Source organism: Elephas maximus, chromosome 12 (genome assembly GCF_024166365.1).
Source record: "Elephas maximus indicus isolate mEleMax1 chromosome 12, mEleMax1 primary haplotype, whole genome shotgun sequence".
Classification (NCBI taxonomy): Eukaryota; Metazoa; Chordata; class Mammalia; order Proboscidea; family Elephantidae; genus Elephas; species Elephas maximus.
This window is the reverse complement of record NC_064830.1, coordinates 44519469-44539582: the sequence shown is the minus strand read 5'-3', so window position 1 is coordinate 44539582 and position 20114 is coordinate 44519469. Positions and strand designations below refer to the sequence as shown.

Sequence of the window (20114 nt, the reverse complement as noted above, 5' to 3'; positions counted from 1 at the left end):
ATTAGAAAGTGTCTTGATGATGTAGGATTGAGAGTAATGAGCTCAAGGGCTTCCATATCCATAATGGAGATAACTTGCCACAAAGACTAGACATGCCTTGAGGCATGGCACCCCCACCTCTGGGTAGGTTTTGGATGACAAATGCAAAACCTTCTGGTTATATGGGCTTTCTCTTCATGCTACAGGCTAGCCATTCACCTTCAGATGCTCTTTCCAGAAAGACAAAGAATAATACACTGATTAGACTTTAGCTTATTAACACTTTCTTCTACATCCATAAGGTTACACCCAATTGCCTTAATTGGATTTTGGGGCTATTGCCAAATTTCTCAGCCAAATATTTACGTAATTTCTTGTTTTATCCATATCTCCCAATTTGTGTGAATTTTGCTGCTTCGACTCTCAGAAGGCAATATTATTTTATTCATTCTGGAACTGCCTCACCATCACCTTCATGTATTACCTACAAACGGCAGGAAGGGAGGAGGAAGGGAAATCATGAGGTCTGCCATGGGCTTAGAAGAAAGTTCAAAGGCAAGACATAGAGAATTAGATATTAGTAGAGACCAAGCACCTACCTGAGACCACTCACTGTGCTAAACATTCTACACGCATTATTCTTATTTAATCCTTATAACACATTGTGGTAATAAGATTAATCCTATCTTAGAGATGAGGAAACTGAAGCTTAGAAAAGATAAGTAATTCACCCTAGGTCTAAGCTTACAAAATTGAACAAGACTAAGAAACTGTCACTGTATTAAAAGTTTGGGAGATCTTGTGAAACTTTCAGAATGAAAATGAGAAGAGAAATGGAAGGAACAGATATAAATTTTTCTTTCAGGAAATTTGTGAACAGAGAGGGGAAAAATAAGTCTCGAGGGTGGGAGCAGAAAGAGCAAGACACTCTGAGGGCACAGGGTCTTTATAAGTTTAGGTATACCAAGTATGGTTACATATTATGTAGTCTGGCCATCGATCCTGCAATCTGCCACCAGCCAAGGAAAATGGCCACTGCCATAGCTAGAGAAATCAACTCTGGTATGAACTGGGAGCAATAGGAAGCAATGCCAGAAACGGAAGTCATGGCTTGTATACTAAAATTTAGGTGTAATAAAGGGTGGGTTGTTTTATGGAATTAGCCTGGAAACCTAACACCATTAAAAAAAAAAAAAAAAAAAACCCTAATACCATACATAATACTTTCTATGGGAAATACTTTTGAGTATTAAACAACCACCTTACAAACTAATTTAAATGCAACCCAGTCATGAGAACTATATATATATTGCCCATACCCAACCTGTTGCCGTCGAGTCGATCCCAACTCACAGCGACCCTATGCCCATACCTAGGACCCCATTAAGGCATGTGAGGGCCCTAAGCCCCTCCTCTGCTTACTCACACATTCAAACGGGGTATGTGAGTTACACATATACATGTACATACATGGGTTTGTGTGTGTGTCTTGATGTAACTTCTTTTTTAAATGTAACTATAATATTTAGCAACTGAACACAAAAGTGGCATATGCCACTTTAGTGGAATGAGATGAAACGGGATTATAAAATTCTTAATGGATGTGGGGTACTAAGATTTTTACTATATATCACATTTTCTAGAAAAGGAATATTCTACATATTCTACAACAAAGAAAATGAGTCAGTTCCCTTCCACTGCGGCACTCGCTTTTCCTTGTGTCCTGTCTGCTTGGCATCTACGAGCTGTTTGCTTTGGACAACTGGTGCCTCTGTTTTGCTGATGCCCTAAGCACGTGCTTACCTTGCTTACTGAGTAATCCATCCCCGCCAGTACCCCGTTCTGGAAGGGTCAAGAACAATGTATTAGGAATAGCTGTTACTGTCACCTGCCTAGTATTCTGTTCTCTGAAGCAAGTCACAGGATTACAGAACACCCAGGAGCAAGCAGACTGATCTTTCTCAAAAGAAAAACAATCTTCTTAATGTTTTACTCTAAAAAAAAAAAACAAATCAATGATACTTTGAGACAAGTGGCTGGTCATTATTTTTCTCCCCACAGCTCCCTCCCCTTCTTCTACCTACTAAGGAAAAACGAAAAAGACAATCTGGAAACAATTAAAAGGATTTAAAAATTATTTACTCTTTGCTTTTATTACAATAAATATTTATCAGTAATAGAATTAAACAATTTTAAATTAAAACCTACTGCATTACTTTTGGGTTTCACAGCAGCAGAAACAAACACAAATCCAGTTGAAAGGGCAAGGCTTCCAGGATCCAATAATAAGCAGCAGTCAGGTCTTGATTATCTAGGCTAACAATAGGGAACAGTAATACCAATAATGCAAAAATAACATTGAAGTACACTGTTGAATTCTATCTGTACATCAATCTGAGACTTGACCACATTCTGGCTAAGTAATTTAAGCAAGCTGTGAAGCCTTGTTTCAGCAAGAGCTAAAGCGCTGCCCCCCAAGCCCATGAGCACAACTGCCTCCTGGCCAGAAATAGGCCCCATTATCACTCAGACCCAGCAGCCTCAGCCCTGGGAGAAGCATCCACCTTTCTCAAAAATGGTCTTTCTGCTCACACACTCCTGGGGAAAGAGAAATGGAAAGTGACATATTAAAGGGCCTTTCCTGGGGAACGAGATGAACTGGAAGTAGGAAAGACCGTGGCTCCAGATCAGGAACAGGCGTCACAAAATTAGGGGCCACGTGCAGATTAAGCCAACATTTTGGTGATAATCTAGACTGCATGTATATATGAATATACCATACATCCATATGTACAGAGAATATGTGCGTACATATTAAATATTTATATATACACATGCCACGCAAACCCAGATAAAATAAATGCTACATTATTTACTATGAACACAGCCAAGTTCTGGACAGAACAATTACTAATATGTTTAATTAAGCTACTTGAAAAGGAAAGTAACATCTTATGCTCTTCATCTTCCTGATATATTCTACGGAAAGCAAACATACTCCAGCTGCTCAGGTGGAGTTGTCTCTCGGTACCTGAGAAGGGATGGAAGTGTTCTCTTGTTTTACAATACTAAAGAATGCCAACTGCAACAGGACCAAGCTAAATAACTCAATAATCGATTTGGCCATGACTCCTGCAAAGTATTCTTAGTCACAGGGCATGAAAGCCTACTCAGAAAAGTATCAAGTTCTTTTTCTACAAGTGGCTACAAATTTATTATGTTACAGTGTGGGGCGGGGCAAGGAGGAGGAAGGAGTTGACACCTTGGCAATTTATTGTCTTCCCCTTAACCCAGGAGGAAATGCTACTTAAAAAAAACTTAACATTGAAACTTGGGAGTTTAATACTGAATTCTGCTTTCTTGGCACATTTTGAAATAAGCAAACCATTACATGTAGCTGGGTCTTTGTCTCTTAAATATCTGCTCTAATGTGACAAGTTATCTAAGCAAAACCATCTACATGTTAGTGTTGCAGGCAGTCTCAATTAGCAGTTATTAAACTCAAAGTCTGATACTGAGTGATAACAGTAATTCAAAAAGATTTATAATGCAGAATTCATAGATCCGGCAAAATTAAAACAGGCCCCTCTTGGAAACCCTATGGGGCCGGTTCTACTCTGTCCTACAGGGTCTCTATGAGTTGGAATTAACTCGACAGCAACAGGTTTTTATAACCTTGTGACATTAAGTACTAACTAAATACATTCTAGGTCAAGAACTTATTCTTTAGATATTAAAAAGTACCTGTTATATATATCAGAATCTAAAACTTATTGTGAATTGTACTTTTAAGTCTAAAATCAATTCTAATTTTGACTGTTACCCGTAGAAACTGCTCAAGAGAAGACCTCAGCCAAAGAAGCAGAAGCACTCACAGCACTGGGTCACTCCCTGTGTCTTCAATACTGTCTCTAATGTCAGTGTGGCATTTAGGTACTCTATGACCATGACCCAATAGGTGTGCTTTAAAAACACCACCACTCAGATTTAGCCCAGCTTTCTAAGAATGATACTATGAAGAGCAAGACAATGTAAATGGTCTGTGGAAGATCAGAACAATTCTTCTGTTGTGCCCAAACGGATCTTCCTATAGAGGCAATCCCTTGTAAAACGATTCTAAAAGCAGTCCATGTGCTGCCACTTTCCAATTCTGGGAACCTGGCCTTCTGACCAAATGCAACACAGGCCTTGGTTCAGGCTGCCTGCAACAGGGCTAGAGACAGCAACAATTCTTTTGTTACCCTAAATACTAAAAGCAAGATCTTGCTGCTCATTTCAGAGCAGAGCCCTGCTTAAAAACAAAGAACAGCTCCATTACTATCCCTTGAGTATCTGTTTATTAAAGAGCAAAACATACTACCAGCATGCAGATTAAAAAGGTTACATTCATTTTGCCCTATAGAAACACTAGAAATGAGTTCACCAACAAACCCAATTTCCATGGCTCCATGCTAGGAAGAAGCAAACATATCACCACTTTCTCTGGAAAAGTTAGACAGCTTTGATTTATTATATACCCTAAAGTAACTGCCTGCCAATATGTCAATCATTTGTACCACTGTCAGAACTAAAATCTACAAATTACACAGGTTGCATAATTAATAATGGAAAATCAGAAACTTACTTAAGCTTCCTAAAATGCACAGAGCACCGTACTTTCAAGTATCACAGTGATTAATTCAATACCATTTTACTGTTAAAACTGTCACTTTAAAGGTATGTCAAAGTGCTTCAAATGCAACATACTAGCTAAAAGTCTTCCTGGAAGGTTCTAGCCCTGGCAGCTAACTTAGTAAGGTTAGTCACCCACAGGGTGTTCAAGATACCTCATGGGACAACGAAAATTCTGGTGTGACCTCACAAATTTCCTAGAGTATTTAATCAAGTTCCAAACTGAGGTCAAGATCAAGGCCACTCAGAACATAGGAATCCGCACAACCAAAGATTTGTGTCTGACTTTTTGGCTCATTTTGGAACCAAAGTCAAAAGTTTCATCCCATCCTGTTTACTTTGTTCCATCTGGCACATTCTTGGGTCCTTGACTATTCAAGAGATCTAAGGCGATCAAGGAGTTCTGAATGTTTTAAGACCTAGAGGCAAGCAAGGCCTGATGGGGCCGTCTCTGTTCTAGGTAGTAGTTAAGAGGAAACTCAAGCGAAGAATGAAAAGGAAGAATTACAAATATGCCTCCAGTTAAAACACAAAGAGGAAAACAATTCTTTGACTCAAACACCTTCTGATTATCTTTTTGATTCTCCAAAGTCTGCTCTAGAAAGCAAGGTACATTCCAAATGTTTTTTGGCTGACTAGAAAATAAACTGATTCTTTGAAAACAGAACAGTTAGAAAACTTTCAATCCATAGGGCACTAAAGCAGTCACTTCCTCCCTTTAAAGCGGACACTAGGGTGCCTTTTTCCTTTGTATACTCCCTCTATGCCAGGGCGCCTTTTTCCTTTGTATACTCCCTCAATGCCCGGGCGCCTTTTTCCTTTGTATACTCCCTCAATGCCCGGGCGCCAGGCCATGACCAATACTCTTTTGCTTATCTTGGAATTTGGACAACTCTAGACACGCAGCCCTCTTCCCAATACCTCTATATTAGAATAAATGACATGTTGGTAGTAGTACTGTAACATCCTTGGCCAAAATCAACATTTAATATTCTTTTAAAAATTAGAATAAAAAGTATTTTAATCACATTACTAAAATGCCAGAGAATATTTCATTTTCCATTTGGAAGTAACTCTATTTGTCTTAAGACTAAAATATACCACCATCTCTATCCATTAGTGGAGGAATGATGTTTTCAATTGTGATCGTTTTAAACATGATTATTAAAGGACCACAAAAGGCAGCATTAGCATACTCTATCCAGGGTTTTTAAAACATTTCTCTATTCCATGACCCCCTCGAGTACAGGGGAATTATTTCCTGATAAGCCTGAAAGGACATTTTTTCACACTATAACCTTTTCAGAGGCTTTTTACACGTCTATGTGACTTTGGTCGGCAGAAACACAATGCAGATCTCTGGCCTGGCTAAGGCACTCTATTCTGAAATGTACAGATAGCATGCACGCGTGGCCAACCATGCCACGGCTCCCCAAAAGGCAGCTCAGTGTATACTGGGGAGAAAGGCCAGGGTGTGAACTCACCCCCAAAATATCATGCATAAGCCTGAAAGAGCTTTTATACTTTGGAAATGTTACGGTAATTGGCATGACATAAATATGTAGGACTATTTGTAATTAAGTCCTGCCTCAGCTGCTGTACATAAACAAATGGGGGCTTTCAAGATGCACGGCAGACAAAAACAAGAAAAAGGGCAGAACACTAAAGATTCACAAGTCCACAGTATTCTGAAACAGCTAATTGTTCAGTTTTACGTTCACTTGTTGGCGGCCACCCTTCTTTTATCTAATTGTATCAATAAAACTGACTCTGGCATAATTTTTTACCACCATAGGAAACATGTCGTAAAGTATGGGCACAAAACATTTTTCAAATAAAATCAATGCAACAGAAAGACAGCAGAAACACACTCTGAGGTAAAACAGCCCCAAGATTATAGGACATGACCCTTTTGCCAGAAGTAAAAGGTATTTTTACTATACTGTACACACTGAAAAAAACCTGTGGTCCAAATTTGTCATTTTATAAATATTTATCACTACTTTTCTTATAATACAAATTTCATTCCTGTGTACAAGGTAAACAAAACAGTAAAATGATCCATCTAGAAACCTTAAAACAGAGCTTTTTTCCTACCCCAAATTAGCACTTTACCCAGTTCAATTTTACAGATGACACAGAAGAATGTACACAAAAAGTAGCTACCTTCACTTAATTGGTTCATTCCCTGACCTCCATGATGGCAATTTTTTATTTTTATTTTTTTAACAAACATGGGATTACTCCCCCCTTCTCCTGCATCCATTCTCATCTATTTTCAGTGTCCTTTTTTGTCTCAGAGAAAGCATACCTCAACCTTTACAATTTTTTAAAATGAGTGTGGAACCCTGAGCTAGCTCCTTGACTCCTCATTTCTGATAACCTGGATGACAATGATTAGAATTCACAAATTTAAAAAATGAAAAATCAATTACATAGTTATTTTTACAAAGCAGCAGACTGAAATTTAACAAACATTACAGTAAATTTAACAATGGTCATGTTCATAGATAAATAATGGTTATGAATTTAATTACATATCAACACAGTGGTGCCTACTTTATCCAAGTGCAACCTGTCCAAAAAAAAGGGTTTAAGATACACTCTTCATTCAAGCACAAACTTCATTCAGTGGAAAATAAAAGAAAATCAGCATGTAAATTTCACCACCACCAAACTAAATGGTGACAAAGTTAAAAAAACAAATAGAATATCCACACTGATGAAAAGATGTGATCTATAAAACAACCACACTAAAGTCAAAGGAATTTTTATGTTTGTAAACCTCAAAAGTTACTCCAAGACATATTAAAGGCAGTACATACTCAGTAAGGCATATGTATCAAAAATTTTCTTCAAGTGGGAGAAATGGGCAAGTTGAGAGAGTTTCTCTCTGCTTAATCCTGTATGAAACAAAAAACACAGTGCCCATCCCATCCCACAGAGAGAAAGAAGAGAGAGAGACAAGGGAATGGCAAGTTGAATCAGAAAACTAATTTTGGTCAGAGTTCATGAGATTCCTAATACCGAATTCATTTTATCTTATAAGGTACTTTATCTGCATTCTTCACAAGTAATTATCATTAGACTGGGACTGTCACGTGCATTCATACAATCATGGTTCACAGGCACCAAATCTTGGCAACCTGCAGCTGAGGGGGAATCTACATTGAAAAAATGAACATTGCTAATGGATGACTTATAATTACAACCCATCTGTACGAAGCCTCAACAGAATATTTTTCTTTAAAAGAAATTTAAGCCATTTATCAAGATCTGTTTCATAACAAAGAAGGCCAGAATATTAGAGAATCTAAATATATATACTGGCTGTCTTAGCAATGTGAGGACAAAAGGCGTTTCCATGGGAAAAAGAAACCAGTTTTTGACAACTGTATATTGTTCTGTAATCATCTGGCATCTCTTGCTGAAGGTAACTTGCGCTTATCTGTTCTCTATATTAGATTTGGGCTCCGGATAGCTTCCACAGCTAAAGACCTATCACAAAGTACCAAATATAAAAACGTATTGTGGTTTTCTGAATGTTATCAGTGTTTCTGGACCGATTTGGGGGTTTTAAAAAATAAAAGCCAAGCATTAACTCTGTGTGAACTAAACCATTATGGACTCATGAAGTTAAAACCACTAGGAAACATTCTGCTGGTCTAATGTACATTATGCTTAACCAAAAAGTCACATGGTTTTATAAAACATAAAAGAAACTAGGAATTAGTAGGCCCAAAATTCCACAAATTCAGATAGTATAAATCATTCCTGATGTCCAAGTACCACACACACTGAGTTCCCATGTCTGTCAAGCAGATCGGTTTAGTTCAATGGTGATGAGTGAAATATTTACAAGCATCTTATATACAGTACTTCTTTCTGTAGATTACAGGCCAATCTTGTTTTCTTCCATTCCTAGTCAATCTGAGTTTGGTTTCCTCAATGAGAAGGGGTAAATCTGGAAATGGCTGCTCAGCTGCTTTACCTATAGAAAATGAGAACACGAGGCAGTGAGAAGATGTACCTGATTATTTTTTAAAAGGTACACAGAATCCACTCTCTAGAGGTAACAATTCACTGACATAACAAACATTATCAGAAATAATGAAGAGGTTTTTCTGGAGTAGGATAGTTACAGTAAAAGCTAGACAGCTACATGAGAGTACCAGAACTAACCCTGGGAGAATGAGGACTTGAACCTGGGTCTACCTAACTCCACAATCTAGTCTCTCCCCATCTCTCCAGGCTATACAAAATCACATTATTATCTACTGAAAAACCATTACAAGAGACACTGGAAACTGTTCTTCAGGCATGTGACTGATGAAATAGCAAAGGGCTGAGTGTTGATATAAGGCATATAATGTTAAATTTGCATAAATAAAAATATACATGATTATGTCTTATATTACAATTCATCAGACTTACAGTTTTTTACCATACAATTTTATTTATTTTGTTCTAACTAATGAGGGATACTTTGGGGAGAAACACTAAGGAAACAAGTCTAAGTTTGGCAGCATGTACAAGGTATAAAGCTGTTATCAAGCATGACAAGTGCTCCCTATTCTAAAGATATGTACAAAAATACCAAAGTATATTTCTCAAACTGATTCACAGCAGGGTTCCTTTAAAAACAAGCATACTGAATAAAAATATTTTAAGAGCCATAAAAATGTGAATACCTTTTTACACAATCCTATTTCTATGAAATTATCCTCAGAAAATATAACAAATGAAAGAAAAAAATTACTCTAGATTGTTCACTCCATTATTTATAATGTTGAAAATTTGGAAACAACCTAATGACCAAAATAATTGGGTCATGACTAAGTAAAATTGGGTAATTACTAAGTAATCTCCTTGATGGAATACTGTAAAAAAAAAAAAAAAAAAAGGTAATTAAAAATCACAGTTATGAAACCAGGTTAAAATATGTAAAATAATCAGAACAGAATGTTAAGTAGGGGAAAAAAAGAAAATAAACTCCATGGGTTCTGATTTTCATTTTATTATATCCATCTTAGCCCACTCTTCCTAAAACTAGTCTCTTATTTTTAGAAGAGAATATTAAAATGTGCAGGATGCTTCATAAGTCCATGCTCTTCTATATTTCTCCTTATTGTGCTCATTATTTCTGCTGATGAGGGCTTAGGAATAACAAAGTTGAAGTTATGCCTCAAATAATACAAAATTCTTCCTTTAGTCTAAAGTTCTAAGCTCCATTATCATAGTACTTACAGAATTGGGGAATAAACCAATTTCAGTTTTTTTCCAAATTATGTTAAAGAGCAATAAAAATGCCCCTAAAGCTAAAAAAAAAAAAAAAGCTAAAGAAGTGAAAAAATAGTTATCAACAAATGAAACTATCTGTTCCCATATAATTAAAAGCACAAAATACAATTGTACTCACCAAGAAAAACAATATACATTTCTACCCACCTGAAAACAAGAACTAATTCCTTATGATATTATCCAGCTTTAAAATCATTTGTAGTTACTATATTCACTAAACAAACAATATCTGAAATTACATACCTGGATATTATTCAAAATTTAAAGAATATTCCACAATCCTTCCAGCTACTATAATAAGCAACTTTCACTTGAAATTTTCCATCCGCTTTCCATTATTTTTAAGAATCATATGGAACTAATTTTGCTCTTGATTACTCACCACTTGCACTCCATAATGGATGTGGGCCAGAGTGAAAGCAGTTGTTAACATATAGAGGAGAATGCTCTCAGTGTGAGAAGAGGCTACTCCTAAGTACACCACCACGACAACCAAGAAGAGTGGAACGAGCAACCAATTCAAAGTGGGGCACCGAGTACTGCTCATTTGACAAACAATCAGCTGGCACTTGAAGTTGGTAAAAAAGAAAATTTAGTTAGTGAAGCACTTCTACAACTAGTCACTCTGACATTCAAAACGCATTCAAGCATCCAAGCCAACACATACAGTAGTTCTCAAAGGCTCAACTGTCTGCCTTCCCTCACCCCAAACCCATAGGCCCTCTCTGAATGTGTGTCAGAAGACACTGGCTGTAAGGCATTCATCCACTGGGTAAGTTTGAATAAAGTAAGTTTCTTCCCATTTTAAGAGTCTATGATACCTGTGGGGAAAAAAAATTCAAAACAGTCTCCCATGCTGCTACACAACTAAGTTTCTTCATGGCAATAATGAAGGAGTGCTGCCTCCAATTCAGTCATGTTGCCACAGCGACACCTCAGCATCACTTTGGTTCCCTTTCTCTTTAATAGCTAACTCAAATACGGTTTTAGTTTTTCAGAGAGCTTTTTTATACAACGCATTAATGCTTCCAGATTTTTAAACCTGTGAAATCAATGGGACTTGGGGTATATATTAAACACATATTACAGACATGGAAACATAAACTCACTGGCTAAATCTAAAATACCAACTTACTAAGGACCTGACCAGACCTGGAGCACAAGCTCTCTGACTGTGGGAACTGTCAGGGTCTTTTCTAAACTCTTCCTGATCTCTCCTTCCTGTCTGCTCTCTTGCTAGGCCATAACACAAAAAGGAACTCTTAAAAATACATTGTATTTATTGCAAAGTTTTTTATGCTGTTCTTAAAAGTCAGTTGATTAAACAACTGTATACATGTATGTGTATGTATAGTCTTTCTCAAGGATCCCTTCCAAGCTCCCTAAACTGACCATCAGATCACAGCCATTTCAACCACACTGTTAATAACATTTAGAACGTGAAGGAAATCTGTAAATTATTCCATGAAGTTTTCAGCAGTCAACCAAAACAAAAAAGTCCACCATGGTTCCAAAATACAACTGTAGTTCTCAAATCCCATTAGTTTCAAAGGACAAAACAGTTTTCAGCATGTTCTAATTCTTCTTTCAAATTTCTAATGTAAAATATCTTAAATGAAAATCTGCTTATTGTAATACTATATAAAATTTCTCATATCAACGGATAAATGGATAAACAAAATGTAGTACGCATATACAATGAAATACTACTACTCAGCCATAAAGAGAAATGAAGTCCTGATACATGCTACAACATGGATGAACCTCAAAAACATTATAATTAGTAAAATAAGTCAATCACAAAAGGACAAATACTGTATGACCTCACTTATATAAAACAAGGAGAATAGGCAAATGTATAGAGACAAGTTTATCAGTGGTTACCAGGGACGGGGGGAGGGGGAGGGGGAAGTCACTGTTTGCAAAGCAATAAATTTCTGTTTATGGTGATGAGAAACTTGGCATTGATTAATGTAACCGACATCACTAAGCTGTACAACTGAAAAGGTTGAATTGACAAATGTTGTGTTCTATATGTTTTTACAATAACAACAAAAGAGCAGCTGCTGCTAACTGTTTATATACAATGAAGCACCTCATGGGATTTGTTTTTTGGTTCAGAGGTTTACAGTCATGGTTTTGTGGGACATTCCAGTTAACTAGCCTAATATGTTTTTAGTGTTTCTGTTCACTGTGTAGTAGTGCCTGGGGTCTTAAAAGCTTTCAAGTAGACATCCAAAGTACAACATCTGGTCTCTATTCCTCTGGAGCAGGAGAGGAAGGAGAGTCAGGAATTGGAGGAGGAACTGGAATGCATGTCTAACTGCCTCCATGAACAGCTGCCTCCTTTGCATTGAGACCAGAACTGGATGCAGCCTGGCTACCATTACTGAATGCTTTGATCAAAGACTCTACACAAGAATCCTGATCGAAGGGGGAAAATGTGGAACAGCATTTCAAGTTTTTACAGAATCCAGACTTCTGGATTTACTGAGGCTGAATGAATCCCACTCCAAAACTACTGACCTTGGGAAAAAAAAAAAACTGAACCCGTTGCCATCAAGTTGATTTCGATTCACAGTAACCCTACAGGATAGAGTAGAACTGCTCCATAGTGTTTCCAAGGAATGGCTGATGGATTCGAACTGCTGACCTTTTGGTTAGCAACTGTGGTCTTAACCACTGCACCACCAGTACTTCGGAGGTAGTCTTTATACCGTCAACCTTAAATGGAAGCTATCCCCTGAAGTCATCTTTAAACCAAACAAAAAACCCATTGCCGGAGAGTTGATTCCAACCCATAGGGACCCTACAGGACAGAGCAGAACTGTCCCATAGTTTCCAAGGAGCAGCTGGTGGATTCCCACTGCCAACCTGTTGGTTAGCAGCCATGCTCTTAACTACTGGGCCACAAGGGCCTCAAACCAAACCAAACAATTAAAAAAAAAAAGGTTAGCTTAATTAGTAAAGGATATTTGCCTTGAACATTGTGCTCTATTAAAGAATTATCTATATGGAATCAAACTGACAACAACAACTAGATAAGAAGTTTAGGGGGCAGTGAGTATATGTTAATAGTGGTGAAATAATTTGGAAAAGGATATCAAGAATGGTGATACAACTTGAAGAATGTAACCAATGTCACTGAATTGTATATGTAGAAATTGTTGAATTGCTATATGTTTTAATGTGTATATTTTCACACACAAAAAAAAGATTTCTCAAGTTATCAAATTCTGCCATATATTATGATTTTTAAAAGAAAAAAGCTTACAGTGATGTTGGCAAAGGCTGTTCCAACCATAAAGTAGAATATTCTAGGATGTATTTCTAAAATATCTGAAGGTGACCAGAGGATCCACGCTGTAGACAAAATGAAGAGCAAACATGGAGAAAAGAAGGGAACCATAGCTTCATAGACTGAATTGTGTTTCAAGGTGTTATTTTTATAGCCTCTGGAAAAAAAAAAAAAAAACAAGCAATGCAAAAAAATACTATTACATATAAAAAGTACATTGTATAGTACTTTGTAGTTTTCAAAGTACTTTCACATTTGTTCTCTCATTTTATACTCACAATAATCCTATGGCATAGGCAGAACCAGCATTATTAACCCCATTTTACACATAGGGTAAGTGAGGATGACAGAACTTACATAACTTGTTACCGAGTGGAAGGGCGAGGACTAGAACTGAAATCTATTGACTCCTGTTGTTCGTTGCCCTTGAGTCGACTGAGACTCATGGTGACCCCCACGTGTGCAGAGCAGAGCTGCTTCATGTGGTTTTCAAGGCTGTGACCTTTCAGAGGCAGATTGCCAGGCCTGTCTTTCAAGGCACCTCTGGACAGGTTCGAACCACCAACTTTCAGCTAGTAGTCGAGTGTTTAATATTTGTGCCACCTAGGCACTTCTACTCCCAACTATTTTTTTCTCTAAACCAAACTATCAAATGTTGAATTAGAAATGTCTTTGGCCTTTTATTTATGAGATTATATTCTAACAGGGAGATGAAATAAACAAAAGACAATATTAGATGAGTAAGTCATAGGTACTACTGAGATACAAAGTGATAAGTGAGAACTACATTAAAGACTGAACTGAGAGTTCCAATACAACACTTTAGCTCCTCTAAGCACACAGGAGGTAATCAAAATTTATGTTTGCTAATCTGAACTAAGCCTCAAATTTTAGTCTTGATTCTGCCACTGATTACGTGACCTTGGGCAAGATGTTGCCCAATCAGGACCTCGCAGATAAGGAGGAAATGATTCAAATAATCTCTAAGGCCCTTCCGGCTTTACATTTGATGGCCTCTGTGATGACTGCCAGTTGCAATAGGGAAGATTCATACAGTTGGCTGGACATGATGAATAAAGATTCTGCAAGAAAGCTTTGCAGAAAGTACAGAAAGTATTTCAAGTAAACAGTGGGAGCAAAATTACTGAGGGAGAGAAGAGCAAAATATATTCAGGACATATTAAGTAAATTCAGTGTGGCTGAGAAAGGTGGGGAAGTGTCACAGATCAGAGAAATGAAACTCCACCCACCCCACCCCTACCCCTGGCAAGACATTCCACATAGTGTTATTTGGGAAGGGCAGCTTCAGAAATTTTATTTTATGACTATGCTATCTAAACTTAAAGATAATCAATTTATAAAACAGAATGTCAATGTAGCAATATTCAGCAGGAATGTACTCCCTCCTGGTGGAGAGATTCACTCACAAAAAATGACCAATTAGAAGACTGTTTGGTGAGCCCAAAACTCTAACAAAGGAACTAGTGTCCTTTGTGTTATGGTCGAACGAACTACATGAGCAGTTCATAACCCAAAAACCCACTGCCGTCAAGTCGATTCCAACTCATAGCGACCAAAAGGACAGAGTAGAACTGCCCCATAGTTTCCAAGGAGCGCCTGGTGGATTCGAACTGCTGAGCTTTTGGTTAGCAGCCCTAGCACTTAACCACTATGCCACCAGGGTTTCCGAGCAGTTCATAGATACCCTAAATTATTCTAAAACTCATTCTAGATTCAAAATACAGGTTTCATGCTCTTTGCAAAACGCCCAGACTCCAAAAGAAAAAATTGGTCCTTAAATTCATCTAAATAACAATTTCCAATGATTTTCGTATTTCTTATCCAATTAAAAAATAAACACTTACCTGAAAATGTTTAATAAACTCATTGGTAGAGTCACACATAATGCACAACCTGAAGGGAAGAATAAAATTAAAATTACCATGAGTTGTTATTCAAGAGTGATCATTATAACTGAACACATACAAAATATGCAATATTTTTAGACCCAATAATTTTCAGGTTCAAGTTTACTTCTACAATGAAATTAAATACATTTCTGAACATTTACACCCTGAAGAGTGGCAGTACAGTTTGGTGACATGGAGCATAGACTCAAGGAGCCAAAATGGGCTTGAATTTTGACTGTGCGGACAACTTTTCAGTGCCTCAGTTTTCTCTTTTATAAAATAGAGATAATAGTAGTACCAACCCCACAGAGTTTTGAGAATTAAAATTTACTATATATAAAGATGGAATCCTGGTGGCTTGGTGGTTAAGAGCTTGTCTGCTAACTAAAAGGTCGGCAGTTTGAATCCACCAGGAGCCCCCTGAAAACCATATAGGGCAGTTTTACTCTGTCCTATAGGGTTGCTATATGTTGGAATTGACTCGACAGCAACAGGTACACATAAAGACACCTGCGACAGTGCCTGGCACACAGTAAGCTGCACAAGTGGGGACTCCCAGGACGGGGGATGGTTAATGCACCCTGCTGCTTCCCATTTATATCCATCTTTACCTCTCTAGCATTTTCCATTTCAGCCCCTTCTCCCAGCCCTATTGGTTCTTTCCCCTCAAACCTATAAATAAGAATGGACTTTCCAAGAAACCCTTCCATTGGTTCTGCTGCCCTCAATACCCCACATCTTATTCTTCTATTTCCTATCACTTGCACACTTTTCTGTTGCTTCAATTCCTCTGCACTCTTTTATTTGTTTTGCTCCCCTGATTCTGCAGAAATTATACTCTTGAAATTTACCAGCTCTCCTAAATGATCAAATTCACTCAACATTCTCACTCACTGACTTCTAAGCAAATGGATTTGTTGATCATCCACTAACTGCAATTCTCTCTTCCTTCTGCCTTTATGATTTCATTCTCTCAATGTTCCTGTTAGCCATTCAACCATTACATTTTGTGTCCTTTATTGCCAACCCTTCCTCCTGTATATTCCTAACTGGGCATTCCACTGTGTTTATATGCTCCCTCAGTGACCTATGAATCTTCTCTTTGAACTACAAGCTTCCAGCAAATGACTCCAACATCTAGTTATGTAGCCTCAGGCAAATCAGACAACCTCTCTGAGCTACAGATTCCACAGTTGTACAATGTGGATGAGTTAAATGATTTCCTAGTATCACTTGTGGCTTTAAAATTATTCGATTCTATGATCTACAGAAATGTAATTTCCTCATTTTTCTCTCTTTCAAACTCTAAATCAATACATCTGACAACTTTCTAGACACTCACATTTAGATGTTTCATTGTCACTCAATGTATTAGCCCTAGTTTGCCCATTCCTGACTCCTGGTGACTATACTTGGCTTGGGGAATTAATGCAGCTATGACCTTACGGATCAAAAGCAATTCTTACAACAATTTGCTAAAAACCAATAAAAAAAGACTGAAAATCCCCAAATAGAAATCTTATCTCAAAAGGTGAATTACTCTGATACTTCCAAACTCAACTGGGAGTGTCCCAAGTTAGAGGACCTCAGAGGAAAAGGAAGACAAGCTGAAAAAATTATCACAATCATTTTTGTAAAAAAGGAACCAATGTCCTCAATGTCCCTAGAAATTTTGGGCAGCAAAATTATCCCATGTCGAGCTGCAAAGTCCTGGAGGAGAGCTGGGATTAAATGAATTAACCCAGAACCACTTGTAGCTCTGGGGTGTTAGACTGTGGCAAACTTGCAAAATATTTGCTACCAAAAGTATTCTGAGTTTCAAGTCTTAAAATAGTTCTGTCTTAAGCAGAGGAAGGATGAACTTTATATAGATTGCCAAAGTGAAAAACTGCATCGTCTGCTTCTTTGTTAAACAGTACTTAAATACCTGAAATATATCCTATACAGAGAACTTAACTGTGAACTTAAAAACTTATCTATCAAACTCTATATTCCGAGAATATAATAAGAGTGATGGAACCTACACATACGCAGACCTGCTTTCAGTATCACCGTAACTGAAGAGCCAGACTTCATAATACAAGAAACTTAACAGCTACAGATTTTCTACAGAATAGTAGTAGTCATAAAAAGGACTGAATGGAATGAATGAGACACAATCCAAGGATAAGATGGTCACAAAACATATTCTGGTTCTGCACATTTCCAGGCATGTTTATTAAATAAGAATTTCAATTAAAACCACTGAGAAAAAGTACCTTAAGGAAAGTAAAAAGACAAACTAAGCTGGCAAACAAGAGACCCCAGGCAACATGATGAAAAAGACAGAAACTAGAGGAGGTTCTATTCTTGAAAAGCAAAGCTCCTCTTGGTAAGGTCCGAGTTTGCTATATCTTTCACCAAGCATCCTTCCAGTCTGCACTCAGTTCCATCTGCAAAAGGCCAAAGTCTTACTGACCTGAGCTATCAGAGGACAGAACAAAGGGCTGGCAGAGCAACTAAAGATTTAAGAGGTGGAATCTTGGAAGCAAGGAAACCACAGAATATTATTTCTTTTTAAAGCTGTATAAATAATGTTATCCAGCTATAAAAAGGCATAAAATACCGATACATGCTACAATGTGGATAAACCATGAAAACATTATCCTAAGTAAAAGCCAGACAGAAAAAGCTTTGCAATGATAAAAAAAAAAAAAAGTTCTGGAATTAGATAGTAGTGATAGTTGCACAACATTGTGAATACACTTAATGCCACTGAATTACACACTTTAAAATGGTGACAGTGGTAAATTTTATATTATGCATATTATCAGAACAATTTCTTTTAAAAGGAACCAAATGGAAATTCTAGAGTTGAAAAATCCAATAACTTAAATGAAAAAATTCACTAGAAGGGCTCAACAGCAGATTGAATCAGACAGAAGAAAAAAGCCGTGAACTTGAAGATATATGAATAAAAATTATCCAATACAAAGAATAGAGAAAAACATTTTTTAAAAATTAACAAAGACACAGAAAATTACCTGCAGGACAATATCAAGCAATCTAACAGTTGTGTAAGTGGAATCCCAGAAGAAGAGAGAGCGAAGAAAGAGTGGCTAAGGGAGGCAGAGCCAACATGGCGCTATATAGACAGATGCACCATGCCGTCCCTCCACAGCAAAGACCCAAAAAACTAAGTAAAACAGAGACAAGCATCAAATGAACAGATAAAAAGAACTCAATCAAGCACCGAATGTAACAAGAAACTGACAGAGAACAGAGAGTAAGGAAAGATACAGAGGGTAGTTCCCGTATTTAGCTAACGCAGAACAGGTTCTCCATTTTGGACTCCTATCAGAGGTAGGCAGACAAAGAATATGGAAAAGCAGCTTCATGTGGCTCTCAGCAGGAGACAGAGCACACAGTAACCAGTGACACATGCTTTCCCACCCTCAACCCTTCTTTCTACTGCTTGGCCTCCGCCGCTTCCCAGCAGGCCACAGTCACTCGGCCAGGCGGTGTCGGCTCTGTGCCACTTGATTCTCCCCACCCACACCAGCTGGCTCCTTTAGTGCCATTTCTTTGTTGCTGTTGTTGCTCTTTTCGGCTTCTTTTGGTTTCTTCCCTCTCACCTCCTCCCCCTTCTTCATCTTGAACGCCTTGCTTCATGTGCCATCTTTGCTTCTTCTTCACAAACTGTGAAGCACCATTTGGCTGGGGAACTGCTTCCCTGGTCTGCACGGCCACACTGGTAGGATACCTGGGCTTTTTTTTCTTTTCTTTTCTCCTTTTTATTTTTCTTCATTTCTCGGTTTCTCGTCTCTCTTTACTTACCTTCTTTTCCTGTCTCCTGAATACCTGGCGCTGTATGCCATCTACGTCCCTTCTAGCCTGGCTGTACTGCACAGGTTGGGGCCACTTCCACAGTCTGCACAGCCACACCGGTGGGATCTCTGGGGCATTTCTATTTTTTGTTGTTATTGTTTTCTTTTCCTTTTTGTTTTTCTTCATTTCTCAGTTTCTCCTCTCTCTCTCTACTTACATTCTTTTCCTGTCTCCTGAATACCTGGTGCCGTGTGCCATCTCCACCCCTTCTAGCTGGACTGTAGTGCACCGCTTGGGAGCCACTTGCCCGGTCTGCACAGCCGTGCTGGTGGGATACCTGGGGGCATGTCTTTCTTTTTTTTATTTTATTTTTAATTATTTTCTTTCCTTTCTCTTTCTTCCTTTTTATTTTTCTCCATTCCCCAGTTTATTGTCTCTACTTTCCTCCTTGTCTCCTGAACCTGGCGCTGTGTGCCATCATCACCCCTTCTAGACGGACTGTGTCCCAAGGCCTGGGAGCCACTTCCCTGGTCGCCAGTGGGATCCCTGAGGGCATTTCTTTCCTTTTTTTAAAAAAATTTTATTTATTTTTTCTACTTTTCATTTTGCTTTTATTTCTCAGTTTCCTGCCTCTCCACACCAACAGCAGGCTCCCTAAGCACTTTTGTTTTTTTCAGCTCCTGTTTCTCTCTCTTCTCTCTCATACCCAGCTTAACTCCACACATCACAACCTCCTCCCTCCCTCTCACCTATATGCACCGTGCACTGAACATTGCACGCACGAGCAGCAGAGGCACAGCCAACCGGAACCTGCCCTGCACCGACTCCTGGCCTGCCCTTTCGGCCCAAGTATGTGCCAAAAACAACTCATCCCAGCCCCCCTTCTTCAGCTGGACCTGCCCTGCTGCACCACAGCTGAGCAACTGGCCTTTCCCATTGGACAAGAAGGTGAAAAGTACGATGCCCAGAAATGAGCAAACAAAGAACACACAGCCCGCCTGCTCAGACATAACCAAATAAAACAAAAAAGCAGGACAAAACAAACAAATCTATAATCAATAAACAAAGAAAATAACTACTGAATGTCCTGAAGACAGCAGATGATACTAAAACATAAGAAACAGAACAGGATGGTTCCAGTAGGTGTC

General features: G+C 38.2%; 1 protein-coding gene across 1 annotated transcript in view; it reads right to left on the bottom strand.

Moving 5' to 3' along the window:
* Positions 1 to 2060: 2060 nt before the first annotated feature.
* SELENOI (selenoprotein I) overlaps positions 2061 to 20114 on the bottom strand; it is a 49241-nt gene continuing 31187 nt past the window's right edge. Inside the window, exons 7-10 of the mRNA XM_049903390.1 lie at positions 15115 to 15163; positions 13226 to 13406; positions 10334 to 10519; positions 2061 to 8641 (exon numbers count right to left, since the gene is read on the bottom strand). Of these exons, the coding sequence (XP_049759347.1) occupies positions 8543 to 8641; positions 10334 to 10519; positions 13226 to 13406; positions 15115 to 15163 (515 nt within the window). The 3' untranslated portion in view covers positions 2061 to 8542. The remainder of the gene's footprint in view (positions 8642 to 10333; positions 10520 to 13225; positions 13407 to 15114; positions 15164 to 20114) is intronic.